The 25,273-nt window shown below is 43.5% G+C and overlaps 1 protein-coding gene across 1 annotated transcript in view; it reads right to left on the bottom strand.

Moving 5' to 3' along the window:
* The window catches only part of Xpo5 (exportin 5), a 47,773-nt gene that overhangs the window by 12,989 nt on the left and 9,511 nt on the right, over nt 1-25,273 (bottom strand). Inside the window, exons 6-20 of the mRNA XM_034521169.2 lie at nt 18,641-18,667; nt 18,123-18,308; nt 17,438-17,514; nt 14,528-14,627; nt 13,782-13,865; nt 12,880-13,005; nt 11,376-11,466; nt 10,788-10,916; nt 9,358-9,488; nt 7,153-7,308; nt 5,569-5,610; nt 5,032-5,121; nt 4,121-4,320; nt 2,613-2,712; nt 1,658-1,839 (exon numbers count right to left, since the gene is read on the bottom strand). Of these exons, the coding sequence (XP_034377060.1) occupies nt 1,658-1,839; nt 2,613-2,712; nt 4,121-4,320; nt 5,032-5,121; nt 5,569-5,610; nt 7,153-7,308; nt 9,358-9,488; nt 10,788-10,916; nt 11,376-11,466; nt 12,880-13,005; nt 13,782-13,865; nt 14,528-14,627; nt 17,438-17,514; nt 18,123-18,308; nt 18,641-18,667 (1,721 nt within the window). The remainder of the gene's footprint in view (nt 1-1,657; nt 1,840-2,612; nt 2,713-4,120; nt 4,321-5,031; nt 5,122-5,568; nt 5,611-7,152; nt 7,309-9,357; nt 9,489-10,787; nt 10,917-11,375; nt 11,467-12,879; nt 13,006-13,781; nt 13,866-14,527; nt 14,628-17,437; nt 17,515-18,122; nt 18,309-18,640; nt 18,668-25,273) is intronic.

The following is a 25,273-nucleotide window of genomic DNA, read 5'->3' as shown; positions in this document are numbered from 1 at the left end:
GGTAACAAAATACAATCTACTAGCCAAAACGTAATTAAAAACACAAAAGGGGCCTGGGGAGATGGCTCAGAGCTGCCAGCACCAGCCCATGAAGGGAGTGCTGAGTGGGCAGAAATAGGCAGAGCCCAGGGTACTCTGGTTAGCCAGTCTCACCAAACTTCCAGGTTTAGATTCCAGTCGGAGACTACGTCTCAAAGAATAAGACAGAAAATTAACAATGGAGAGATAACCTGACATCGGTCTCTGGCTTCTGAATACAGCTGCACTTAAGTGTACTCCCCCCAGCCTCCTGCCCTGAAAACACACACACACCACACACCACACACCACACACCACACACCACACACCACACACACACACACACACACACACACACAGGGCTGGTGATACACTGCCTCAAAAGCAACAAAAAGAAAGAACCAAAAGACTTTCCATCATTCCTGTCCAACCAGCCAGGAAAACTGAAAACACTAACTTACAGCTCAGGAATTCTACCCTCCAATGTATAACCAACAAGATTATGCAAATATACAAGTACATTTCCAAGATCGTGAGAGCAGCTTATTACTAAATTATGCTGTGTATATTATTAAAACTCCGTCCAAAAGCCCAGCGGGGAGGTAAGAGACAGCACAGCCACACAACAGAATACCACATAGACAGGAAGAAGAAACAGGCCTCAGCTACACATAACTTGGATGGCTCCCACACCATGATGTTGAGCAAAAGCGGTCAGAGACCAAGGACTGCATGTTTTTTCAAATTTTCACTCATATAAAGTTTGAAAGTACACTTCTCATAACCAATAAGCCTAGACTGGCCACCTTTCATTTGTGCATTTTAGCTCACGTGACCTAGGATAATGCTTCTGACTCTAATGTGCACATGAAACTCCCAGGCAGCTTAACATTCAGAGCCTGGAGTGGGCCTCCAATTCTGCTTTTTAAGCAAGGGCTCCAGCAGCTGCGGATGCCACAGGTCTCACAGTGAAGCCTGGCACAAACTGAGGTGACAGACATCCTGCTCTCCTCCGGCTTGCTGAGCCAATGGATGTTTGGCCTGCATGAGTTCAGTCATGGGTGAGAAATTCACATGGACATGATCTGGAGAAACATTACTACAGAAAGCAATTGTCCCACTCCCAACAAGCCATTCCCTTCCTAGTAAAAATGTAGACAAAATAACCTTAAAAGAAAGCATGCTATAGGGAAATACGAGCAAGGGATGGGATGAACCTCAATGGTACACTGTGGCCTCGGAAGCACAAGGCCCATTTCAGTTCCCAGCAGCATCAAGAAACAGCAAAGCAACAACAAAAACACCACAGACTGTATTTTTAAAAAAGCAGGTGCTGGTGGTGGTGCACAAACTTGAAAGGCAGACACAGGCTGATCTTGAGTTCAAGGCCAGCCTGGTCTACAGAGTGAGTTCCAGGATAGTCAAGGCTACACAGAGAAACCCTGTCTTGAAAAACCAAAACAAGATATACCAGACAACACTATTATGTCTATAGACAGAGTACACCTCACATAGGGAAGAGCCTCCTTCTCACAAGACTCAGGACCTAACCCCATACCACTACTGCGTCCAGACATAAAAGATTAAACTTCTGAGATTCTGTGAGTTAAAATAAAAACAAAGAATATCTCTGACTCACCTTACAAGAGCAAGCAAATTGTCAAGAAGTCTCAGGATCTGCTCTGTGCAGGGGTTACGGAAGATCGGATTTCCAGTGGGTGTATAACCCACCACGAACCCCCCAGCTTTGGCTTCTTCTAGGTCGGAAGGCAAGCTAGTCCGTCTCATAACCCCCAGGATGCTGTACACACAAAAGCTCATCTAAGAAGAATGAAAAATATGGCGGGAGATGAGGGGAGAGCACTGTGACACACATCCAGGGTGACAGCTCAGCAACAGTGACAGGGAAGAAGCCTCTGTCTCCCACCTGGGCAAGACCTTAGTCCTTATCTTTATGGTCCAGTCCAAGGGAGGTCTTCTCACTTCCACTTTCAGGACCAGTGGCAGAAAGCTCTGGAAGCTTCCTTTTCATTAGGCTGTCTTTTCAGGGGTTTAATGACACTGGGGTAGAGGTGGCTTGGCTGAGCCCCACCACCAAGTGTTTAAACTGCCATGTTTTACCTGACCCTCCACCTGGGACTCCATGGCTTGCATCCTAACCCCCAACCCCTCATGCCAAGCTGATCATGTGTCTTTCAGGACAGTGCCTTATGTGAGTACCAATGCACTGGAAAGCCTCAGGTTCTCAAGGTTTGGCCATCATCTAGGACTTCACATGCCAGAGAGCAATAGCAGGGAGGACTCACCCTGCGACAAGTTCTGACCTACTTCCTCATTACACCTCCAGTCTTCCGAGCTACTTAGGGATCCTTAAAGCCAAAATAATGACTTCATAGAAAAGACCATGTGCTCTGTTGTGAGAACTAACTCAAGAATTCAAGACTAAAGAAGAAAAGAAAGGAGAAGCTTAGGGCAGGAGAGACTCTTGGGTCTCTCACCAGTACAGACAAAACAAATCTGAGAAACTTGATAAATGAAACATCCTAACTCTTGCCCGTGGCCAGTGAAACTTCCCATTCCCAGGAGAGTCTTACTCGTGCCCGGTTCAAGCCACATGGGTCCTCCACAGCTGGGTCACAGCTTTTCAGATCAGCACCCACATAGGCAATGAAGGCATCAATATCTGACAGCGCTCTGAGGAGACGGAGAAGAAAGTTCCATCAGGATCTTTGTTTAGACAAAGATTTACTTTATTTTTAGCTAAGTGTATGTGCGTGTCTATGTGGGGGTATGTATATGCAAGTGCAGGTGACCTTGGAGGCCAAAAGAGACCACTGGGTCCCCTAGAGCTTGAAACAGGCGGCTGTGAGCAGGTCGGCCTGGTGCTGGGCCCTCAATCTGGTGGTCTGAAAAAAAGCAGTACACTTTCTTAACTCCTAACCCATCCCTCCAGCTCCTCCTTTATTTAAAAAAAAGGGGGGAGGGGAGGAGTGGATGTCTGCTTGCATCTATGTATGTCTGTGCACCACTTGAGTGTTTAGTTCCTCAACGGTCAGAAGGGGGCTCTAGGTTCCTTAGGGCTGGAGTTACAAATGGTAGTAAGCTACCATGTAGGTGCTTGAAAGCAGATGAACCTGTGCCCTCTACGAGAGCAATAAATGCTCTTTTATCAGCTGAGCCATTTCTCCAGTCCCCCAAATTTTGTTTGCTCCCTCTGAGACAGGGTTTGGCTGACAGGGAACTCAGAGACTGGTGTATGCTCTGATGGTAAGGGTGTGTGCCACCATAGCTTCCTTGTATCACGCCTTTAAGGAAGGAGAATCTCCTCCCCAAGAGCTAACAGCAGATAAAGGGAGCATCATTATCCAGGTTTGTAATCCCAGCACTGGAGAGGAAGAGGGCAAGGAGGATCAGTTCAAGGTCACCCTTGGCTACACGTTTATCTAGAGGCCAATCTGGGTTACCGTAGGCCCAGTCTCAAAAAACTAAATTTAAAAGAGCCAAGAGAAAGATCATTTGACCCCAAACAGAAGGGGTTTGCTTTTGTTGTTTTGTTTGGTTTTTGAAACAAGGTCTCACTGCGCAGCTCTGGCTGTTCTGGAATTCACAGAGAGAGCCACCTATCTCTGCTTCCTGAGTGCTAAGATTAAAGGTATGTGCCACTGAGCCCAGTCCAAACAGCAGTTGTTATAGTGTTAGTTTAATCACACGAATTATAAACTGTCATCTGAAACTTTATGTTAACATTCCCACTCCCAAATATTTTACAAGTTGAAACAGGTTCTCTATCATGTGGACACCACGGGCATCAGGCCCTCAGATCCCACTGTGATCCTTCATATGCTGCTCTCATTTCTCCAAAGATGCTGAGGCTGCACTGCAAACGTCCCAGCGCTGTGTGCCTCATGACTATGCTAGCCACCTTTGACCAGTCCTAGTACACCCCCACAGAGCAAGGCAACACGGTCTGAGAGAAGATTATGTCACTAATCGACCAGCACAGCCCCTCATCCTCACACCCCTCCCATCTTGACACAGCTCTGGAAACATACCAGTTCTACTCAAGTGCTGTCACAGTCACTGGTCCCCAAATCTCCTATACCTGCACATTTCTTCAGAAAGCCAGATGTTGACCACTGGTGCCATCAGCTCCTCCAGGAATAACTTCTGCCGCTCATAATCCTTAAATTGGTTGCTAACTAGAACCAGGGCTTCCATGAGGGCACACTTCTCCATCTGGGTCAGCAGTAGCTCATTGGAGAGGAGCTGCTTCACATGGCTATAAAGCATGTCAAAGTTGGGCTGCATATCACAAAGAGAAAAAGCTGACTTTCAGAGAGGGAGCCAGTCAAGGATGCCAGAAAATCAAGACAGTCTATGGGAGACTAGGCCCATAAGCCATCACTTAATAACTCTGTCATAATGTTCCTTCTTGTCTGAATAGAACAGAACCAGGTGGGCGCAGTTCTGTCTGGTGCTTCTCTACACTGATGTTACTGTCCATTCACCAAGATCAATTTCAAAGTAATTTTTTAATGTGGACTAATGTTAACTTTTAAAAGAACCCTCATAAAAAATAGCTAGAATCTACATCTGGCTTCTCTCAAAAATCAGACAACCGTTTCCAATAGGAATTGGAAATCACACAGAAAACAATGATGCATCTTGAGGGGTGAATTCAGGTACATTTTAAGCTGTCTCACTAGGACAGCAGTTCTCAGCCCGTGGGTCATGACCCCTTTGGGGGGCTGTATATCAGACATCCTGCATATCAGATATTTACATTACAACTCTCATCAGTAGAGAAGTTACAGTTATGAAGTAGTAGCAACATAATTTTATGGTTTGGGGTCACAACAACCTGGGGGACTGTATCAAAAGGTCGCAGCACTAGGAAGGTTGAAAACCACTGCTCTACGTAAAAAGAGGAAGAACAGACCAACTTAAGAAAACTATCTACAAAAGACTAGTTACACAAGGTTCAGAAGACTGAGCCAGGGTCCAGGAGCTTACCAGAACCAGGTCTGGGTAGTCTCGACACATCTTGTTGATGGAGGAGCAAGCATGTCTCCGTACATTCCTGACGGCCCGAGTCCTGGGGGCCTGCAGAGAGACAGTCCCAACTCAGAGACACTTTCAATTCACCTCACTGATGCAGCTGAAGACCATTAAACAGTTAGCAGAGTCACAGTCCATGACTATAGCTCTAAGGGTAAAATAAATCAAGGTTCACAGTCTCCATGAACCTGTGTTCAGATTTGCCCTAGGATACCTCCAGAGAAAAACACCCATGACCATCTGCTTTGTTAACCCTTCCATACACATAAAATCCAGATTAAGTACGGGTGTGAGGTACTCATATGTAAAAGCATATGACAAGTTAGAATCGGACCATTTAAATGAATGATCTCAGCTTGGCATGGCAGCTCATGCCCTTAATGCTAGCACTGGTAGGAAGACAGAATTTAAGGCCAGCCTGAGATACATAGTAAGACCCTGTTTCAAAAAATACCCCAAACAAAATTGAAGGAAAAAAAAAAAAAGTCTTACCTTACTTTCCCCAACAGATTCAAAAGTGACAAATGAAAAGAGCTGAGGGGAGAAGAAAAGCAACAGTTACTTCCTGTGCGTAAGTGAGCACTTCCTGTGCGTAAGTGAGCACGGTTCCAGCCAACCCTGCAAGTATATTCTTGGCATCCACCGGCTGGCAGCAGTGGTGGAGGAGGGTCACTGGTGTTACAAGTCACAGTCTACTTTCTCAGATGTCTTTAGGAGGCTCGAGAGCCCTAACTTTACCTCTGTACCATTTATACAGTAAGAGGTGACTGCTAGACCTATCAGTCTATGCCATTGCCTACAGCTCAGCTGAGGACAGCTCTCTGACTGCACAGAGTCTGTCTGACCCTCTCTCTGCTCCTTCCCTCCAGCACCGTGGTGCTGCCTTGGCCTTGCACAGGTGTAAATAAGTGTTACCCTGGCCCAAGGGGCAACTCAAGAAACCCGCCGGACCTTTCCCAAGGTTTAGTGAGCTTCTGTCCTGCGCAGCACACTCCTCATTTCTCTGGCTAGCTCCTTCTTTTGAGATAGGCAGGGTGGGACTTCTTGCCCTCTGTGTTGCTCCTTCATTGATGTTGATGAATTCTGGCTAGAGCCAGATATCTTTGAGTGTACATACAGATCCTGTTTTCCATGGCTAAACATAGTCTTTTTTAAAAAATGTATTTACGGGCTGGAGAGATGGCTCAGTGGTTAAGAGCACCAACTGCTCTTCAGGAGGTCATGAGTTCAAATCCCAGCAACCACATGGTGGCTCACAACCATCCTTGAGATCTGATGCCCTCATATGGGTGTCTGAAGGCAGCTACAGTGTACTTTGGGCCGGAGTGCGCAGGGCCAGGAGTGAGCAGGGGCCAGAGCAAGAGGGACAAGGGAAAAGGAAAAAAAAATGTATTTACTTGTTTTATGTATGTGAGTGTTTTGCCTTCATGTATGCCTATATAAGCATTCCTGGTGCCAGAATAGACTAAAAGAAGGGTGTGAGACTCTCTGGAACTGTTGGCTGTGAGGAACCACATGGGTCCTTGGCAAGAACAGCAAGTGTTCTTAATCATTTCTCTAGCCCCACTACACTTTCAGTCTTGAGATAATGCCTATGTTTTTTCTCAGAACCCCTCAAATCTAGACATTTAACCTCCTATCATCAATATTGAGAGCTGTTTTAATTGTAATGTTTTACATGAACGTTAGGTATAGTGGGGGCTCTTACTATGCACTGCATCACTAAATCAGAAACCTAAAAAATTATCTATGACAGTCCCGACTCAAAATTCCCACCACCAATCCAACAGTTCACTCAGGAACCTTCTTTAGTTTTCCTTTCTGTTTCCCAGCATGGAAGTGTATTTACTCATTGCAATACAATATGGGTGCGTACAATGTCTGTTTATGTGCCTTTTCCCCACAGTGGTACCAAACAATAAGGTACTAATGTAGTGACTGATCCATAGTAAGTACCAAGTACACCTAATACAAGAAAATATGCCTGCCTCTTCATCAGTTTATAACAGACACTTTCAAAGAGTTATAAAAATTGACTCATATTTGAAAATAAAGTGTGTAAAGATGGGCTTATACCTTAGAGAAGACCTGGGGCAAGAACGCAGGCTTGTATGTGACAAATGGAAACAGTGCGGAGACGTTGGTGAGGACACAGGACAGGACAAGGGGATCCTTCATCTCAAAGTTCAAAACCAGCTGCAGCAGCTCTATCCCGTCATTAACTGGGAGTTCCTGTCAGACACACACGAGAAGGAAGTCAACAGGGCTGTAGCTCACTGTAGGTTATAAAAATTAACAATAGAACAGCATAAGTGACCACCCAAAGTGCATGTATGAACAAGCAGCGTTTGTGTGTTTCTGGGAACTGAAACCAGAGCCTCATGTATACAAGGAAAGTGTTCAAGCACTGGCTATGTCTCAGTTCTTTGTCCCTATCCGCACAACTTTGTGTCTTGAGACTGTTTCTAAGTTTGCCCAGGCTGGCCCTGAACTCAATCCAGAGCTTAAAATAAGTCTGAGCTCATAGTCCTGCTTCAGGCTCCCAAGAATTTAGAATTATAAGCCCGTATTACAAAGCCTAGCTTATACACTGCTTTTGAACCATTAAAATCCAAACCATTAAACCACTTCATTAAAAAATTTCCATAATTGATGCCAACAGGTACCACAACAGGAATATATAATTGCCTATCAGTAAAAAAAAAGTTTCCATTTTTCCATTATAGATAGATAGATAGTTCCCTTAGCTGTAGAGTACCTCTATTTTAGAACCCAAAGGGTAGAGTCAGTAGGACTGCCACAAGTTCAAGGCCAGCCAAGCTACACAGCACGGCTCTGTTTCAAGTAAATAAGTAAATAAATCCTTTTTTTCAGTTAGTTCATTTGAATAAGATATTTTGAGGGAATGGCTACATTTTTGTTGTTAAGAGTTATTTATTTCCTTTAAGATCTATTTTATTAAATTGTGTGTGTTTCTGTATGTGAACACATATGCATATTCTCAAGCGTGAGTGCACACATGGGTACACACAAATGCCTGTGAGAGTACAGATGTCTTCAAAGGCCTGAGGTGTCAGATACCCTGGAGCTGAAGTTACAAGTAGTTGTGAGCCTGTAACCAACAGGACCCAACTCAGGTCTTCTGAAAGATCAGAAAGTGCTCTAAAGCACTGAGCCACCTCTCCAACCCAAAGTATGTGTCTTCCAACGTGATCCTTCGTTTCATCTTTTTTCTTTTTAGATAGGGCCCTGGTATGTATGTAGCACAGGTTGGCCTCAAAATAATTGTTCTACCTTTTGGGGAATTATTTGACAAGCTTTGTCTACCACTAGGTCACACTACTTTATAATGCTTTATGATTTACCACCAAGGGAAGCAAATTGATCTTCATCACTACAATGTGACACACTCCCCCAAACAATCTCATCATCAGGTCATCGCTGAAGTGGTGAAAGCATGGTCTACTCGACATTCTCTGCTTCTCCTAGACTAGAGACAAGTCAAGGCAATGCTACAATGGAGAGGAGGAGCAAGCTTTCAGCCTTTCTAGTCAAAGAATCTCATGGTCAAATTCTTCTACTGAAAGGAAATTAAAAACTAGAAGCTAAGGTGCTTCTATTTACAATGGAGGAAGAAAATGGGCAATCTGCAATCGTCAGACTCGGCCAACGTGGCAAGATAAACACCAGGAGGCTTCATGAAGAAAGTAACCCTATTACATACATTCTCATCCAATATCCATCTTTCAGGATTACAAACTAGCCCCGGGCGGGGGTTATAGCTTAAGAAATGGTGCTTGTCTGTCATGTGCAAGGTCCTGGATTCAATTCTCAGCAACACAGTGAGAAAAAGAGGGCCCATTATAAAACTCAGCCACACTAACAGGCACCTGCCCTCAACTCATCAACTATTATTCTGGGGAGGACAATGGCTACACAACATGAATATTATGCTTCGCCTGCCATAACTGAGAAGGATGCTTTCTAAAGAGCACCTCTTAGGGTGAGCTAAGCCCACTACAGATTTAACCTCCAAGTGGCTCCTATGCACTAGCAGGCTCAACTGACCATCCCCTCAAAATAGATACTCAATGCTGAAGGGCTTAGAGTCACAGATCTGAGTCTTGGTCTCAGCTCTCAGTGTTTGAACTTGAGCGTGGGCTTTACTATCTGGTCTGTTTCTCTTTTATGAGATGTATGTCCCTAAGTCTCTCTCTCTATAGAGATAGACAGTTTACAAAAGGTCAAAGATCATTCAGTGAGCATGGGAAAGTTACTTACTTCTTTTTCTAGTGTTCGAAACATCTGGTTGATCACACTTTCCAAAAAAAAGGTCATGGCTTCCCACTGCACATATGAAGGTGAGAAGATAGAGCAGAAGCCTCCATCTCCAGTTGCAGTTGTAGAACATGCTTTTGAAACACATATGCAAATACTTATCAGTGTGGTAGGACAGAAGGAGACACAAAGAACCACAGCTGGAGTCTCAAAGGCCAGCCGGGGTAGACAGCCTATTTCAAACATACATACACACCGGGCAGTGGTGGCACACGCCTTTAATCCCAACACTTGAGAGGCAGAGGCAGGCGGATTTCTGAGTTCAAAGCCAGCCTGGTCTATAGAATGAGTTCCAGGACAGCCAGGGCTACACAGAGAAACCCTGTCTCGAAAAACCAAAAAATCACACACACACACACACACACACACACACACACACACACACACACACACGACAGCCAGGGCTACACAGAGAAACCCTGTCTCGAAAAACCAAAAAATCTCACACACACACACACACACACACACACACACACACACACACACACAAACTCTTAAGTTACAATATGCTGCATAACATCCAATAGTTTCACAGCAATTCTCAGGGATACACCTATAGAAAAGATATAGGGTCCAAATTCATAAACATCCCCAGAGCCCCCCCACCCCCTGGAAGAAGCCACAAACAGATGCTAACAGGCTAATTTCCAGCCTCTGTATAGTGCTGCCATTCACTAGTCTTGTAGCAGTCTCGCAGGGTTTCCTCAGTCAAGTCACCAGACCTTCAGAGTGGATTTATACTCTGAGGTGAATGTTATATCTCATCATTTAAATCCTTAGTGCCTTTGGAATGCTTGACTGCCATCACCTCTCCTGCCTGATTAACCCTGCCCACTAAACACAAAACAGAGATAAGGCAGACAGACAAGTTTAAGTGTCTGAAGCACTTGCAGAGACATAGGAATTTTGGTTTTATATAAAATGAGACTGCCCAAAGGCTCTGAGGTGTTTGATATGAGAAGTCCTTGAATTGTTCCTGCTATGCTTAACCAGAAGTTCTTTCTGAATCTATATATTGGTACTTGTTTAAAGCAAAAGTTAGGTCTAGACATGCAGCTTGATTAATGGTGTCTCTAAAGAGACACAGCAGAATCCATAACTGGTTGATTCTAGTCTAAGAAAAACAAAGTTAAAACAGATAGCAAGTCAGTGGTCTAATTTAAATATCAGCGGCATGTTTAGTTATTATCTGTTTTTGTTCTCAGTGAGTAAAAAGAAAACACTCCTTAGGAGCACAGAAGTGGGCAGTGGGCAAACTGACTTTCAACAGTATTTGCACACTGCTCTGACATGTGCCTCTGGCTTATTTTTGTGTGTACAGTTTTTATAGAATATTAACATTTAGTAATAAAAGACAAAAAGCAAAAACTAACAGTTCACAGGTCCAGTGTCAATAGCAGCTGACAGCTGATACTTGAGCCACTCTGCCGCCATCTGGAAGCTAGTCTTAGGATCCAGTCGACACACACACCTCACCACCTCTCCGTGCTGGGCTCGGGAGGCTGAGGAGAGAAGGACACGAATGAACCCCTGGATATGAACGTAGCTGCTGGGGCCAGGGTCGTACGCTCACGTTTTACATCACAGTGGCTTATTATAGCTTTGTTGAATTAATGAATCAAACCCTTAAAAAGTAAATTAACTCTAAAAATGTCTTCCCACCTAGCCCCTGTAAGCAGCAAACTAAGGTTGATTTGCCATCTATGAAAGTGAAGGGAGCAGCTGGACAGGGGCGTGAGGGTGTGGCTGCTGTGGAGAACAGCCCGGCTCCTCACCGGGTACAACATGGAAAATTCGTGGGCTTAGAATCTACCATGCTGAAATGCGCTACCCTGTTGCAATAGAGACCTGGGGGCTAAGAGACCTGCCCACTGGGTCTGAGGACTGTGAACAGCAAGTCTCAGGCACCGCACTAGGACTACAGGGGTGGACACTGCACTAGGAGGAGTCCCAGCACTTACAGTTGAAGAACGCGTTGAAATCCTCATCACTGTCAAAATCAAATCGGGAATATTCACAGCTGGGGCTATCTGTCTTAGAAGGAAAGCCCATCTGGAAAGAGAAAGATAATCAGTGAGGACAGGGATAAGGATGGACCACTGAGAAGAGTACACGACCTCCAGTAGCCAAAGCCTAAGAGGCGCAAAGGATCTGAGATCGTTTACTACTGTCTGGCTTCCCAGAGTCAATGCTCTTCAGGGTGGTAAAAAGAGAACACAGAAAGCTGATACAATTTCTAGATTTCTCAGTAACTTCCAGGGTCTATTTAGGGTCCATGTATGAACATGGTCCAAAAAAAGGTACTAATAATTCTTGAGGAAACAGGGTCCTGTTCTCTGGCTTTATACCTTACAATGAAGGGCTGGGGACCGTTTGTATGTATGTGTGTGCATCTTGCCTAGTATGCACAAAGCCCGGAGGGAGGGGAAGGGAGAAGATCAACAAAGGTTCTGGCAGCTGCAGCTCTTCCAGATCTGAGACTGTCACAAGCTTACGAGCAGGTTTCTGCAGAGTGGGCCCTTACTGCCACCACACTCCTTATGTGTAACCCCACCGAGTGGCACATGACTTTCAGAAACAATCCTCAGATATTATTCCATCAGGGAATCTACCTGATTCCATCCTCACACATTTGCAAAACATTCTGCTAAGCCTGCCTTTAACTCCCAAGTAGCAGTGAGCTCCTGGGTCCTGCTGTGTCCCTAGCACCTTACTCCATCCTTCACATTTAAGTGTTCTACGTTATGGAAGAACACGTGTGACAGCCGTTCTGAGCTGCCTTCTTCCCCAACAGGAAAATTTTCTTAGAGGAGTTTAAGAGATTCAACAACAGCAAAATCTTACATCCTTACAACACTCTGCTAACATGCTGCACACTTAGGACCCCACTGCACACTTAGGACCCCACTGCTAACACACTCTGCACACTTAGGACCCCAGTGCTAACACACTCTGCACACTTAGGACCCCAGTGCTAACACACTCTGCACACTTAGGACCCCAGTGCTAACACACTCTGCACACTTAGGACCCCAGTGCTAACACACTCTGCACACTTAGGACCCCAGTGCTAACACACTCTGCACATTTAGGACCCCACTGCTAACCCACACTGCACACTTAGGATTTCCACTGCTAACACACTCTGCACACTTAGGATTTCCACTGCTAACACACTCTGCACACTTAGGACCCCATTGCTAACCCACACTGCACACTTAGGACCCCACTGCTAACACACTCTGCACACTTAGGATTTCCACTGCTAACACACTCTGCACACTTAGGACCCCAGTGCTAACACACTCTGCACACTTAGGACCCCACTGCTAACACACTCTGAATACTTAGGATTTCCACTGCTAACACACTCTGCACACTTAGGATTTCCACTGCTAACACACTCTGCACACTTACGACCCCACTGCTAACACACTCTGCACACTTGGGACTTCCGTTGCCTACCTTGACCAAGTTTGTCATAGAAGCACGAAGATATTTTGGTATTACTGCTAACAGTGACGGATCACGGGACAGAACTTCATTCCTGAAGAGGGCTCCCCACGTCATATGGGTTGAAGAACGTAGAAACTAAACCACAAACAAAAACCTACTTGTCAGCTTAACGATTTAGATGTTACTTGAGCAAGACTGTTACTTAGCCTAGCAGTTATCAACAATAATTTTCCATAGGAAGAATTGCTACATTTTGAAATAACCTCTGCAGTACATCAGGAATGGATAACTCGCTCTGACATGCCAATAAGAGAGTTGTGAGCCCTGGAGTATAGTCAGGACAGGAATCAACTCTCTCAGAAACTAGAGAGTAGAAAGGGAACTAAAATCACAAAGTGACAAGAAAAAATATTGAATTGAATGCAATTAATATCAAAGTAACAAAATCCACTAAACTTTTAAATTTAAATATTTTTCTTGTTCAAATCATCTGGGCCACATACCCTACTGCATAGAGCACTATCAGAAAGCTACCTGTGGGGAAAAGCTGCTGACCAAGACAGGAAGCTGCTGGTGAAACACACCCAATATTCTCTCTTTTAAAATAGGCTTATGTATCTGTGTCTCTGTGTATCACAACCAGAGGTCAGAGGTCATCAGCTCTCAGAAGCTGGTTCTCTCTCCTATCACCGGGGGCCCAGGGATTTGTGCAGATTGCCAGGCTTGTATAGCAGGTGTCTTTTACCCACTCAGCCTCCCCACTAGGTCCCTGGCAATTCTAAATGAATCCTCCAGTCGTTCCTTAAGTTCAGTGAAGTGACATTTGAACATGAGTAGGAAATACTCCATGCTGTCATGTGTGGCTTCGGCTGACCGTCCTGATACTAGCAAGTTATTTGTATAAAGCTTACCTGACTTGGGTGGGTTGTGAAAGCAAGAAAAGATTCCAGGTACATTCCAAAGTTTACTGGTGTTTGGATGTTAGCATCTAAGGCCTAAAGAAGAAAAAAGACCACATCAATGGTACTTAGTAGGAAGCAGCTGAATAGAGGTGGTGGGGGCAGGAAGAATGAGTGATAATAAACAGGAAACAGATATAGCAGTTAAGGCTCGATGTGTTCATCCATCTAGCCTCGATCCACACTGATTGTCATCATACTAGGAAAGCTAAGGCAGACAGACTAAGCTACAAAGAGACACTGATGTAAAAAATTAAAAGCAAATATTATTAAAAAAAACCATGACTTCATCAGACCTCCTCTATTTATATTTTTGTGACTCAATCTATTAAACACCATTTCAATTCAGGTGTGGTTACAGGCGCTTTTAATCCCGGTTCTTGGGAGACAGTGGCAGATGGATCTCTGAGTTTGAGACTAACCAGGTTTTACATAGTGAGATCCAGGACATCCAGAACTACATAATGAGAGTCTGTGTCAAGGAAGGAAAGAAGGAAGGAAGGAAACCAACAACAACCCACCTATGTACCCATATTCACCTTTTTATTGATGATGACTTAATCTATAGAGTCATATGAAAAAAACCAGCAGAACAATGGCTCACCAGCCCCTATCAGTGTAGTGGCAAAGAGCTAACATGATTGCTAAGTGAACAATTCCCCAAGCAGCACCATGCTCTCCAGAGCACACATGCTCACCAGCACTGCACACAGCAGATTTCCCAGTGCACATAACACCTGACAAAGTCTCTTCAGGAAGAGGTAGTGTTTTTCTACTAAGCCTCCTCCATCAGCCGTTCTGTTTGAGAAAGAGAACTGTGATTAGTTACATCAACAGAAGCAAGGAGTCCCACTACCTGTAAGTTCTACTGTCTGTGCCTCACCACTACAATCTTAGTATTTACTAAAGTCAAAAAACAAGTACCAGGTCAGCGTGGACTACAGAATGAGTTCCAGGACAGCCAGGGCTAAAAAAAAACCACAACACACCCAAAAAACAAACAAACAAACAAACAAACAAAAAACCCACCTATTTCAAGCAAACAAACAAACAAACAAACCTCACCAAGCCAGGCATGTGGGATTTGTCTTTAACCTCAGCAGATGGGAACCTAGCTTGATCTACATAGCTAGTTCCAGGTCACCAGGGAAACAAATTGACACTCTGTTTCAAATAAACAATGAACCTCAACAGAAAATGACAAAATCCTACACTGAAAGATTGATGTGCAACATGGTTCAATGTAATACCTTCCCTCATCATTAAATACTCTGATTTTAGACACAAAAGTCCTTAATACTTTGAAACAGCTAGAGTTGTATGTTACTGCAAAAGCCAGCACACACACAACCTGTAAGCAGCTACACAAAGACACTGGATAATATCCAGGAGGCTTTGCCAAGATTCTTGGGTTATGGAAATTGGTTATTAATATAACAATCAATACTAGGGATCAAAAAAAAAAAAAGTATTTTATGTCTTCGGCCATCTAGCTGGCTTAGCAGGTGGAGGGAGGCACTTGCTACCAAGACTACAGATTTGAGCTCAATTCCTGGGACCCACAGGGTGTTTGGAGAAAACTAGTTCCCACACATTGTCCTTTGACCAAACACATGCTCTGATGTGTCCATGTGTATACTTTCATGCAAAAAAAATTATATAATTAAAAAATATAATTAAAAATATCTTGGTCATGCATGGTGGTGCATACCTTTAACCCTAGCAGAGGCAGGCATTTCTCAGAATTTGAGGTTATCCTGGTGTATGTATTGAGTTCTAGGTCAGCCAGAGCTATACAGTGAGACCCTGTCTCAAAAACAAAAACAGCCAGGTAGGAGTGGTGCTGCACACCTTTAATAAGGCAAAATAAAAATTGTCTCATTTTCCTAAGATACTGAGTTTAGATCCAAAATTCATCAGAACCTAATAGCTCTTCTAAAAAAAAAAAAAAAAAACCTGAACTAAAAAAACCCCTAAATTTTAATTTTTTTGGTGGTGAAAACTGGCCTGAGACAAGTAAGATTATTCACAGTAACAGTGGGAACAGCTATGTGAGATGCAGGTGCAGTAGCTGAGACCTGGGAGCAGGAGAGAACAAGAAAACACGGTGGAGGGATGCAGACAACAGTGTGTGTGTCGCACGTGGTGGCTTCCTTGCTGGCTATGCAGCAGAGCTGCCTATTGTGAATCACAGCTCTCCTAATGCGTGTGTGTGTGTGTGTGTGTGTGTGTGTGTGTGTGTGTAACCAGCTGAAGAAATGTGCATAGGACACCCCTGTGTATGCACCAGTCTTTACAGACTTAAGAGCTGGGCCTTAGGAGCAGTAGCCACAAGAACAGTCAAAGCCGTATGACTCAGGTACTAGGATTCCTTAAAAATCAGATGCACTCTTAAGAAAGGAAGTCAAACTTAAATGCCATCTTAGCACGGACAGTGAAAGATCACAAGTACACATCGTGTTTCTTACTAGTCTGTTCATACTTGTCTTCAGGACTCAGATAAAAGCCTCAAAAAGAGGGCAGCCCAGAGACGGTTCCTATTCTCATTCGTCTCTATTCCCTCCATGTCCTACCCCCACCTAAAACATAACCAAAAACAAAACCGAAGGCAAGAGAAAACATACTGTAGGGGAGAAGATTTGAAAAGATTTGGAACAGGGGACACTGTAATTAGAATATATTGTTTTAAAAACAAATGTATTCTCAGGGCTGAAGAGATAGCTCAGGGGTTAAGAGCACTGGCTGCTCTTCCAGAGGTCCTGAGTTCAATTCCCAGCAACATAGTGGCTCATGACCATCTACAACAAGATCTGATGCCCTCTTCTAGTGTGTCTAAAGACAGTGACAATATACTCATATACATAAAATAAATCTTAAAAAAAAAATATTCTCAATAAAAAGTAAATTACAAAAAAAAAAAAAAAAAAAAAAAAAAAAGGCATACTGCAGGAGTAGGTGAGCCAATGAGTGGTAGTGTTTTCTCAGCATGCATGAAGCCTGTCATTCAATCCTTTGCACCAAAACAAACAAAGACACCCACCTAAATTAACAACTGGGGGATAGCACCATTAGTTCCTGTCCTGGTATGGGGACCTAAACTTGACTCTTGAACACCTCTGTAAGAGCTGGATGTGTGCCTGTAACCCTAGTTCGGGGGTAAAAACAGGCAGATTCTAGGACTTATTGGCTAGTGTAGCCAATCAGTGAGCTCCAGGTTCAGTAAGATGATAGCTCAAATAAACAAGGTACACAATGTTAAAAGACCTACACATACACACAACAATTTCTACACACACACACACACACACACACACACACACACACACACACACTATACACAAAATAAAATGAAAAACAAACAAAAGAAATCAAAGCAAAAGCTGGGCAATGGTGGCACACGCTGTTAATCCCAGCAGAGGGAAGCAGAGGCAGGCGGATTTTTGAGTTCGAGGCCAGCCTGGTCTACAGAGCGAGTTCCAGGACAGCCAGGGCTATAGAGAGAAACCCTAACTCAAAAAACAAAACAAACTGACAAAAAAAACAAAATCAAAGCAAAAAAGAAGCCAAATCCCACCCAGCACCCACAGCCCACTGAGAGGCGGACTCACTGTGCAGCAGACAGAATGTAATGCATGGCAACGTCTCCAAACAGGATCATCAAGCGCTTCCGGTCCTCCAGCTTGCCCTGGACCCAATGTTAGGAAAATAGGGTCATCCAAAAAACAAAACAAATTCCCCATAGTGCTGATATCTTCTAGACCTCTAACTGACATTACAGTGAGCTTTAAACTTTCATACAACTTTAAGCACAAAATGGCAAGAATCATGGCTATTTCAAGTGCCAGTGTGTTAAGCCTAATAATTTTCCATTATTATGCCAACATTTCAATGTTGCAAACTTTTGTCTAAAAGGGTTGGAAGCAGTAAGTTGTGCTCAAGGATAAAATCACAGATTTTAAATGCAGTGAAACACACAGCTGAAGCAGAAACACCAAGGACAGAAGGGTTTATTTACTATACAGTGGTTGGAATGAGGATGTACTGCATCCCCTCAGGTATCAGAACACCTGGTCCTACTGGGTGGCGCTACTTGGGGAAGGTATGGAATCTTTAGGAGGTGCAGTTTTGATGTACAAAGTATCAAGTATGGGGGTGGGGGACTTTCCAAAATATAAATCCTCTCCTAGCTTCTACTTCTCTCAGCTTCCTGCTCCTATCAGCACCCCTGCTGCCAGGGCTCTCCCCCCTTTCCCCCACAGGTACTCTAGGCACTGATGTGCAGTGCTCACTCACTTTTCTGCTGACCGCAATGAGCAGACACTCGGCGGCTCCCAGCTGCAGCTCCTGCTCATTGAGAAGCAGGCACAGAGTCTCCACGAGTTTACAGTTCTCAGCAGTAATGTGGTTCAAAGACACCCAGTCAATGTAGCCTGCTAGAGTATTCAGTGCTGCGACGCTTACTCGACAGTTGGCTTGAGCCTGTGTGAAACCACTGTTGATTATCAGGTACTGACAACTAAGGCTTCAATTAAACTGCTTTTTTCAAGTTCTAAAATAAAGGCGATTTGTCAGAAAAATTATTTTTCTGTAATAATTACTGACAGGGAGCTCAAATTTTTTTCCTGAGATGCAACCGTCTCTGAGCACGCTCAGCCCTGTTGAGTAAGAACATACTGGCAACTATGGCCACTCACCTTCTTTCAAGAAGTTCTATCTATCATTCCCCTCCTTTCTCGTGAATGAGGGGACAGACAAAACCCACCCAAGACAGCGGCCGTGACGTTCCCTTCAGTTCCACACAGTGCACTTACCTCTGCCTCCTGAGAAGCGTCTGTCTTCTGAAAGAGAAGAATAAAGAACCTAAGGTTTTACTGAGTAAAAGAGCAGGCAGTAACCTCCTACCTGCTAATACAGGACCGGTTTGCTTTCAGACAAGATCTCTGCTACACAGCTCCACTGTGCCTGGAACTCACTACAACCCCCAGGGCTGAGACCACAAGTGTGAGCAACACTGTCTGCTAACACTGGCAAACAAGAGACTGACTGAGGACAGGCTAAAGAACCAAAACTCACCAATAAACTTGTTGCCATCTATGTACAATTCCAGTAAACCATGTATTCCAAATTAGTAAATGCCCAAAACAAAATAATGGCTACTCTACATAAATATGTACAAATAAGCCGACTTTTACCCTGTGTATCAAGTTCTAGGCCAGCTAGGTGACACAGTGAGACTCTGTCTCAAATATCTAAAATTCCTGAAATCAACACTAGGGGCATGCATGACTTTCTGCAGTACCCGAAAGCAATGATCAGTCATAAAGGATCTCAGCAACACCAGCTAGGCCCACCCTCCACCTTCCACTCAAATGGCCTTCACAATCCCTGAGCAGTGCAGGCCAGGGGGTGGAACCTGGTGAGCAAGCCCATTCATTTATTACTCTCCCTCATATGGACTGTGAAGAGACAGAAAGAAACAACTGTGAGTAACCCAGAAAGTCAAAATCCCAGTGCCCGGCGGGTGGTGCCTGCCTAGAATCTAATCTATAAGCATCTGCAGGGCGGAGGCAGCAGGATAAAGAGTTAGAGGTCAATCCTAGGCTACATGAGATCATCTGTCACTCAACAGAAATGACATCAGCACACCAAAGGTGACCGCTCGGTATGTCCTTGTCCTACAGACAAGTGCAGCTTGGTTAACAGACTGAGAAATGGGACACAAGGTGAAGGGAGGAGACCCTATTTTTATTTCTGACTTACGTTCAAGCCATCAGCAAACTGAGCTGCTCTGGCACACACTCCACTGAGTGCCACTAACATGCTGAAACCCACGACAAAAGTAACGAAAGCTGCTAATGAGTAAAGATCACTGGGAGCAGAGAAAATAGAAGAAAATGTTGTAAGAAAAAGCGAAAAAGCAACCCCAAGACGGTGAGGGCTACAAGGGGACAATATCCAGAAAAAGAATCTCTTCTTGATTTTGAGATAGGGCCTCCCTATGTAGCTCTAGTTGGCCAGGAACTCACTAGGTAGACCAGGCTGGCCTCAAACTCACAGCAACCTTCCTGCTTCTGCCTCCTGAGTGCTAGGATTAAAGTCATGCACCACCACAGTCAGCTGAGAAAATCATTTTCTAAAGTCCACTAACTTATTGGTGTGTGTGCGCACGTGTGCACCTGCACAGAACTAATGTAGTAATGTAGACAGCAATGGACAACACAAGAAAGTTCAGCTGTCTCAATCTGCCAAGGGGTCTCAAGGTCAGCCTCAGGTTGTCAGGTGTGTCAGTCAGGCCTTTACTTACCATGGAGTAACTTTGCTGGCCTAGAAAATAATTTTCATCATATACTGTTGTAAACTCTTCATATACTTTAATGTACAAAGTGTGTTAACTATTCTATGTTTGAAACTACTTTTGAGGCAGGGTAAGTCTCACTCAGTGGCCTTGAACTCTAGCAGAGGAGAACCTTACATCCTGATTTTTTTTCTTTTGCTATGACCACCTAAATGCTGGGACAACAGTGCGAACCACCACACCTGCCACTGCCATTTAAAAACATTAAGAACAGCTGGGCATGTTGGCTCATTCACTTAATCCCAGAACTCAGAAGGCAGAGATGGGCAGATCTCGGTGAGTTCAAGGCCAGTCTGGTCAACATAGTGAGTTCCAGGATAGCCAGAGCTACATAGTAAGACCCTGTCTCGAAAAAATCATCACCACACCACGGTGGGGTGGGGGGTTTGAGGGGGCAGGGGGGAAAACCAGGGAAATGGTTCAGAACGTTTTGCCATACAAGCATAAGGACCTGAGTTAGGACCTCCAGCACACACATAAAGTCTTGGTGTGGGAGTGTCTGTAATCCTAATACTGAGCGATGGACACAGGTAGATCCCCAGAGCTTACTAGATAGCCAGGCAATGAAGCTAGCTGAAACAGTCTGAAACACAGTGAGGCAGAGAGCAAGAAGACACATGATGCTGATCCTCTGGCCTTTCCACCACTCAAACACATGCACATGTATCTGCACACATGTGTATGTATCATACATGCAAGCACTTACCACATGCATCATACAAAAAAAGAAGCTTAAGTTTGCCCCAGCTACATACTAAAATTGAGGCCAGTCTGGGATTCATGAGACTGTCTTAAATCAATAATCAGTATTTGTGCTTAAAAGGTTGAAAGAAAATAATCCTATTTTCCCTTAGGAACTGTAATCCCCAGGAGAAGGTGAACAATTTCTACATGGAGTAGACCTATCTATCATACCTTCTGTTAGACGGGTTCATTTCTTACAGAAACAGAGGCAGCTCTGACATATTAAACTTTTCCTGAAACAAATATACTTTTAGAGTCTACTAACAGTAGACTAGTGATGTTTCTCAATACATACATTTTTCCTCTAAAGACAAGGTCTCACTGTGATGGTTTGTATAAGTATGGCCCTGTTGGAGTAGGTGTGTCACTGTAGGTGTGGGCTGTACGACCTCATCCTAGCTGCCTGGAAGTCAGTCTTCCACTACCATCCTTCAGATGAAAATGTAGAACTCTCAGCTCCTCCTGCCTCATGCCTGCCTGGATGCTGCCCTGCTCCCACCTTGATGATGGACTGAACCTCTGAACCTGTAAGCCAGTCCCAATTAAGTGATGTCCTTTATAAGACTTGTCTGGAACCAGAGCTCCCAGGGGCTAAACCTCCAGCCTGAGAACAGAAAGGGAGAGACTCATGGCTCCACTTGTATAGGTAACTGAGGGTGGCCTCGTTAGGCAACAGTGGAAGTGGAGGGCCATGGTCCCCGAAAATTTGGATCCCTAGTATTGGGGAATGTGAGAGCAGGGAGGCAGGATTGTGAGAATGATGGGAGCACACCCTCATAAAAATTGGAAGAGGGGATATGAGATAAAGGGTCTTGGGGGGAGAAAGGAAGAGGAGATAACAGTGAAAGGTAAATATGTAGAATATCCGATAAAAAAAAATAACAGATAATGGGTCTGGCAAAAAAAAAAAAAAGTTTACTTACTTCAAACGATTTTCAAAAGTTCCCAGGAGATGCTTATTGGCTACGATCTTATTTTAAGCTCTTCACAAAAGAATTTATGTCTCTGTTTAATATTTTTTTTAAATATTTTTAAGGTTTATTTATTTATATGAGTACACTGTAGCTGTCATCAGATACACCAGAAGAGGGCATCAGATCCCATTACAGATGGTTATGAGCTACCATGTGGTTGCTGGGAATTGAACTCAGGACCTCTGGAAGAGCAGTCAGTGCTCTTAACCTCTGAGCCATCGCTCCAGCCCCTCTGTTTAATATTCTTAAGAGAGATGCAAATCTTAATTTCCCTCAACAATTAAATGACAAAAGAGGAGTAAGTTTACAAAAAGTAGAAGAAGCTCTAATTGATATATTATATAGATTGATTAATTGTTGGCTGTTTCATAATAGTCCTTTGATAAAAGAGATTATTAATAAAGAACTATATTTCCTTCTTTTTTTTTTTTTTTTTTTTTGCTTTTCGAGACAGAGTTTCTCTGTGCAGCCCTGGCTGTCCTGGAACTCACTCTGTAGACCAGGCTGGCCTCGAACTCAGAAATCCGCCTGCCTCTGCCACCCAAGTGCTGGGATTAAAGGCGTGCGCCACCACCGCCCGGCAAGAACTATATTTCTTTAAATAGTGTCTTTATAACTCTGAGGGTGGAAGGGGCATGCCTTGTTTACTCTTTAACTTTCTAAAACTGAAAGCTCACGGCAAATCTGCTGCTGATTGCCTCTGGCATCGCTGAGACCAATAAAAACTATGCCACAACTATGTGGAAGGCCCCTCTTACCCTTAAATGGAATGGCCAGGACCCAGTTCCTATATGGGGCCAAGGATTGATATGACTGTTTGATACCACAGAAGGCACAGCTAAATGGCCGCCAAAAAGATTAATGAATTAAATAGATGCCTCCACAAAACCAGGCCCAATTTTAAATAAGATGAATAACAATTGACATCCAGGGAACAGAAATTTCCCTGAGAATTCCTTTCTTTTTTCTCTTCCAGGTAAAAATTAATCACCCGTGATGTCTGCTACTAGGAGTTCTAATCCTGATGCTGGCCTCTTAACTTATACTACTCAGACATCCAATGGGCCTTTGACAAGGACGTCAAACAGCTATAGACTGACATCACTAATCTGAAGAAATCCCTCGTTTCGATGTCTGATGTGATCCCCTAAAATTGCAAAGGACTTTATTGGACTTGATTTTCTCTTTTGCAATAGAAAAGACTGTGTACAGCTCTAGACTGTGTATAGCCCTTAAAGAAGAATGCTGCTTTTACATAGACCAACAGGGATGATTAAAGAGAGCATGAAAAAGGCCAGAGAAGGTCTTGAGAAAAGACAGAGAAAGAGAAAAATGAGAGCTTGTAGAAGAATTGGTCTTCAACCTCTCCATGATTGTTAACCCTACTTTCTTCCATCTTGGGATCATTAATTGGGTTATTTTTGCTTATTTCCTTTGGCCCCTGGGCCTTAAATAGGCTAACTTTGTGAAACAACAGATATATAATCTGATAGCAAACTCTATTCAGATACATTATCATATGTTAACTATGGAGGACCACGAGACTCTAGATGAGGATGTTACTCTATCCAGGGTGTTCCCAAGTTCCCCAACCTAAAAGAGGGGACTTCCGCCCCTAGACCAAGCAGAGAGGGGCCACCCAGAACCCCCTCTGTCTGGCGATCTGAATTCTTGCTTAGGCTGCAAGGCTAAGCACTGCAAGGGAATATAAATAAAAGTTAAAAATATGTTTCTGGGTTCCCTGAGGGACAAGCCTGACTGCATAGGGGTTGATGTCAAAAGTATCCCCTCTCCAGAAAAAGACATCGGGACGGGTATGGCCCTCATGCCTCACTGAACAACGACAGGAGGACTGGAGCCATTACAAGGTCCCCTTTAATTACTGGAGGTCAGGCCTCTATCCCCACCTTGGCAAGATTAGAATCACCACATCCCTTCTATACTTGGAGAAGGGAGGAGATGTCAGGGGCAGCCCCGCTTATACACTGAAAGCCTAAAATCAGCCATAAGCCTAAAATCAGCAATAGGCCTGACTTACATGCCTGCTAATACAAAGTCTTGGGTCTCTATGGAAAAACACTGAAACAGAGGGCTATAAACTATCGTAAACAGGCAGCTTTTGTTGAAATCTACCAGCCTGAGTAGTCATAGACCTTGTAAATAGTGAGCCTTTGGCAGATAGTACCAAATTAGATAAGGACAAGTGAATCATAGGCAGAGTCATAGTGACCTGACCCCTGAACCTTCACCCAGCTGATACCTGTTCTGAAAGATATCTGTACTTCCCCTGAATACCTATGCTCCTGTGTCATCCCCTTCCCCACATCTTGCATTTTTGTGTTTATAACCCCCACGATAAAAAGTAAAAATTATGATTTGATTAAAAAAACAAAACAAAACAAAACAAAAAAACAAAAAAAAAACAAAAAAAAAGTGTACCCCTGGCTCTGCTGACTTAGCTCCTGACAATCTATTTTCTTGTTCTCAGAAATACTTTGAATTATAAAACGTTATTGTGTTTTTTGTTAGTATGCTGGGTAAACTAATTTTTATTGATGTCATTTTAAACTTCAAAGTTTGTAGTGAGTTAAAATGTCTTTTAACATAATTATAGGTCATATTTATTTTCATATTGTAAAATGTTAGTTAATCTGTTGAACATTTTAAAAAACTGGATTCCTTTTTAAGAATTTCATATATGAACACTGTATTTACATAATTTTCCCCTTTCTCTCCTTCTTCCCACTTTTCCCACCCCTCCCACACTTTTTAAATACATCTTATTATTTAATTATTGTTTATATATATATACATGTATAAGTATATATGTTTATACAAACATTGATAAATAAAGTGTTTTGAAAAAAAAAAAGTTGCTACTAGGGACTGGGGTATTGCTGTGACACACCTGACCATGCTTTTGTTTGGAAATGTAGATTTTGAGACTCTGGATTTGGAAAGCAGTGGAATGCTTTAAGTGGGACTTAGTGGGCCATCCTAGTAAGAATATGAAAGACTTTGTTGCTGAGATTGATTTGAACTGTGCAGATCTGGCCCAAGAGGGTTCAGTGGAAAAGGATTTCAGTATGTGGCCTAGAGACTGTGTTTGTGGTATTTTGGTGAAGAATGTGGCTGCTTTTGCCCTTGTCTGAAGAGTCTACCTGAGTCTAAAGTAAACAGACTTATATTAATTGCACTGACAAAAAGAAGTCTCAAAAAAAGCCCAGCAGAGACTTTGTTCTCTGGTTAAGTCTCATAAAGAGCATTTTAGATAAGCACAGCAAGCTGAGAAAGGGAAATATAAAATACATGATCCGAGTATTGAAGGGGCACGAGGAAGTGAGACTGGACGGACCTGAGTCCTGTGCTCT

This window comes from Arvicanthis niloticus, chromosome 17 (genome assembly GCF_011762505.2).
Source record: "Arvicanthis niloticus isolate mArvNil1 chromosome 17, mArvNil1.pat.X, whole genome shotgun sequence".
Classification (NCBI taxonomy): domain Eukaryota; kingdom Metazoa; phylum Chordata; class Mammalia; order Rodentia; family Muridae; genus Arvicanthis; species Arvicanthis niloticus.
The sequence above is the reverse complement of the archived record's forward strand: the minus strand, read 5'-3'. Positions and strand labels throughout refer to the sequence as shown.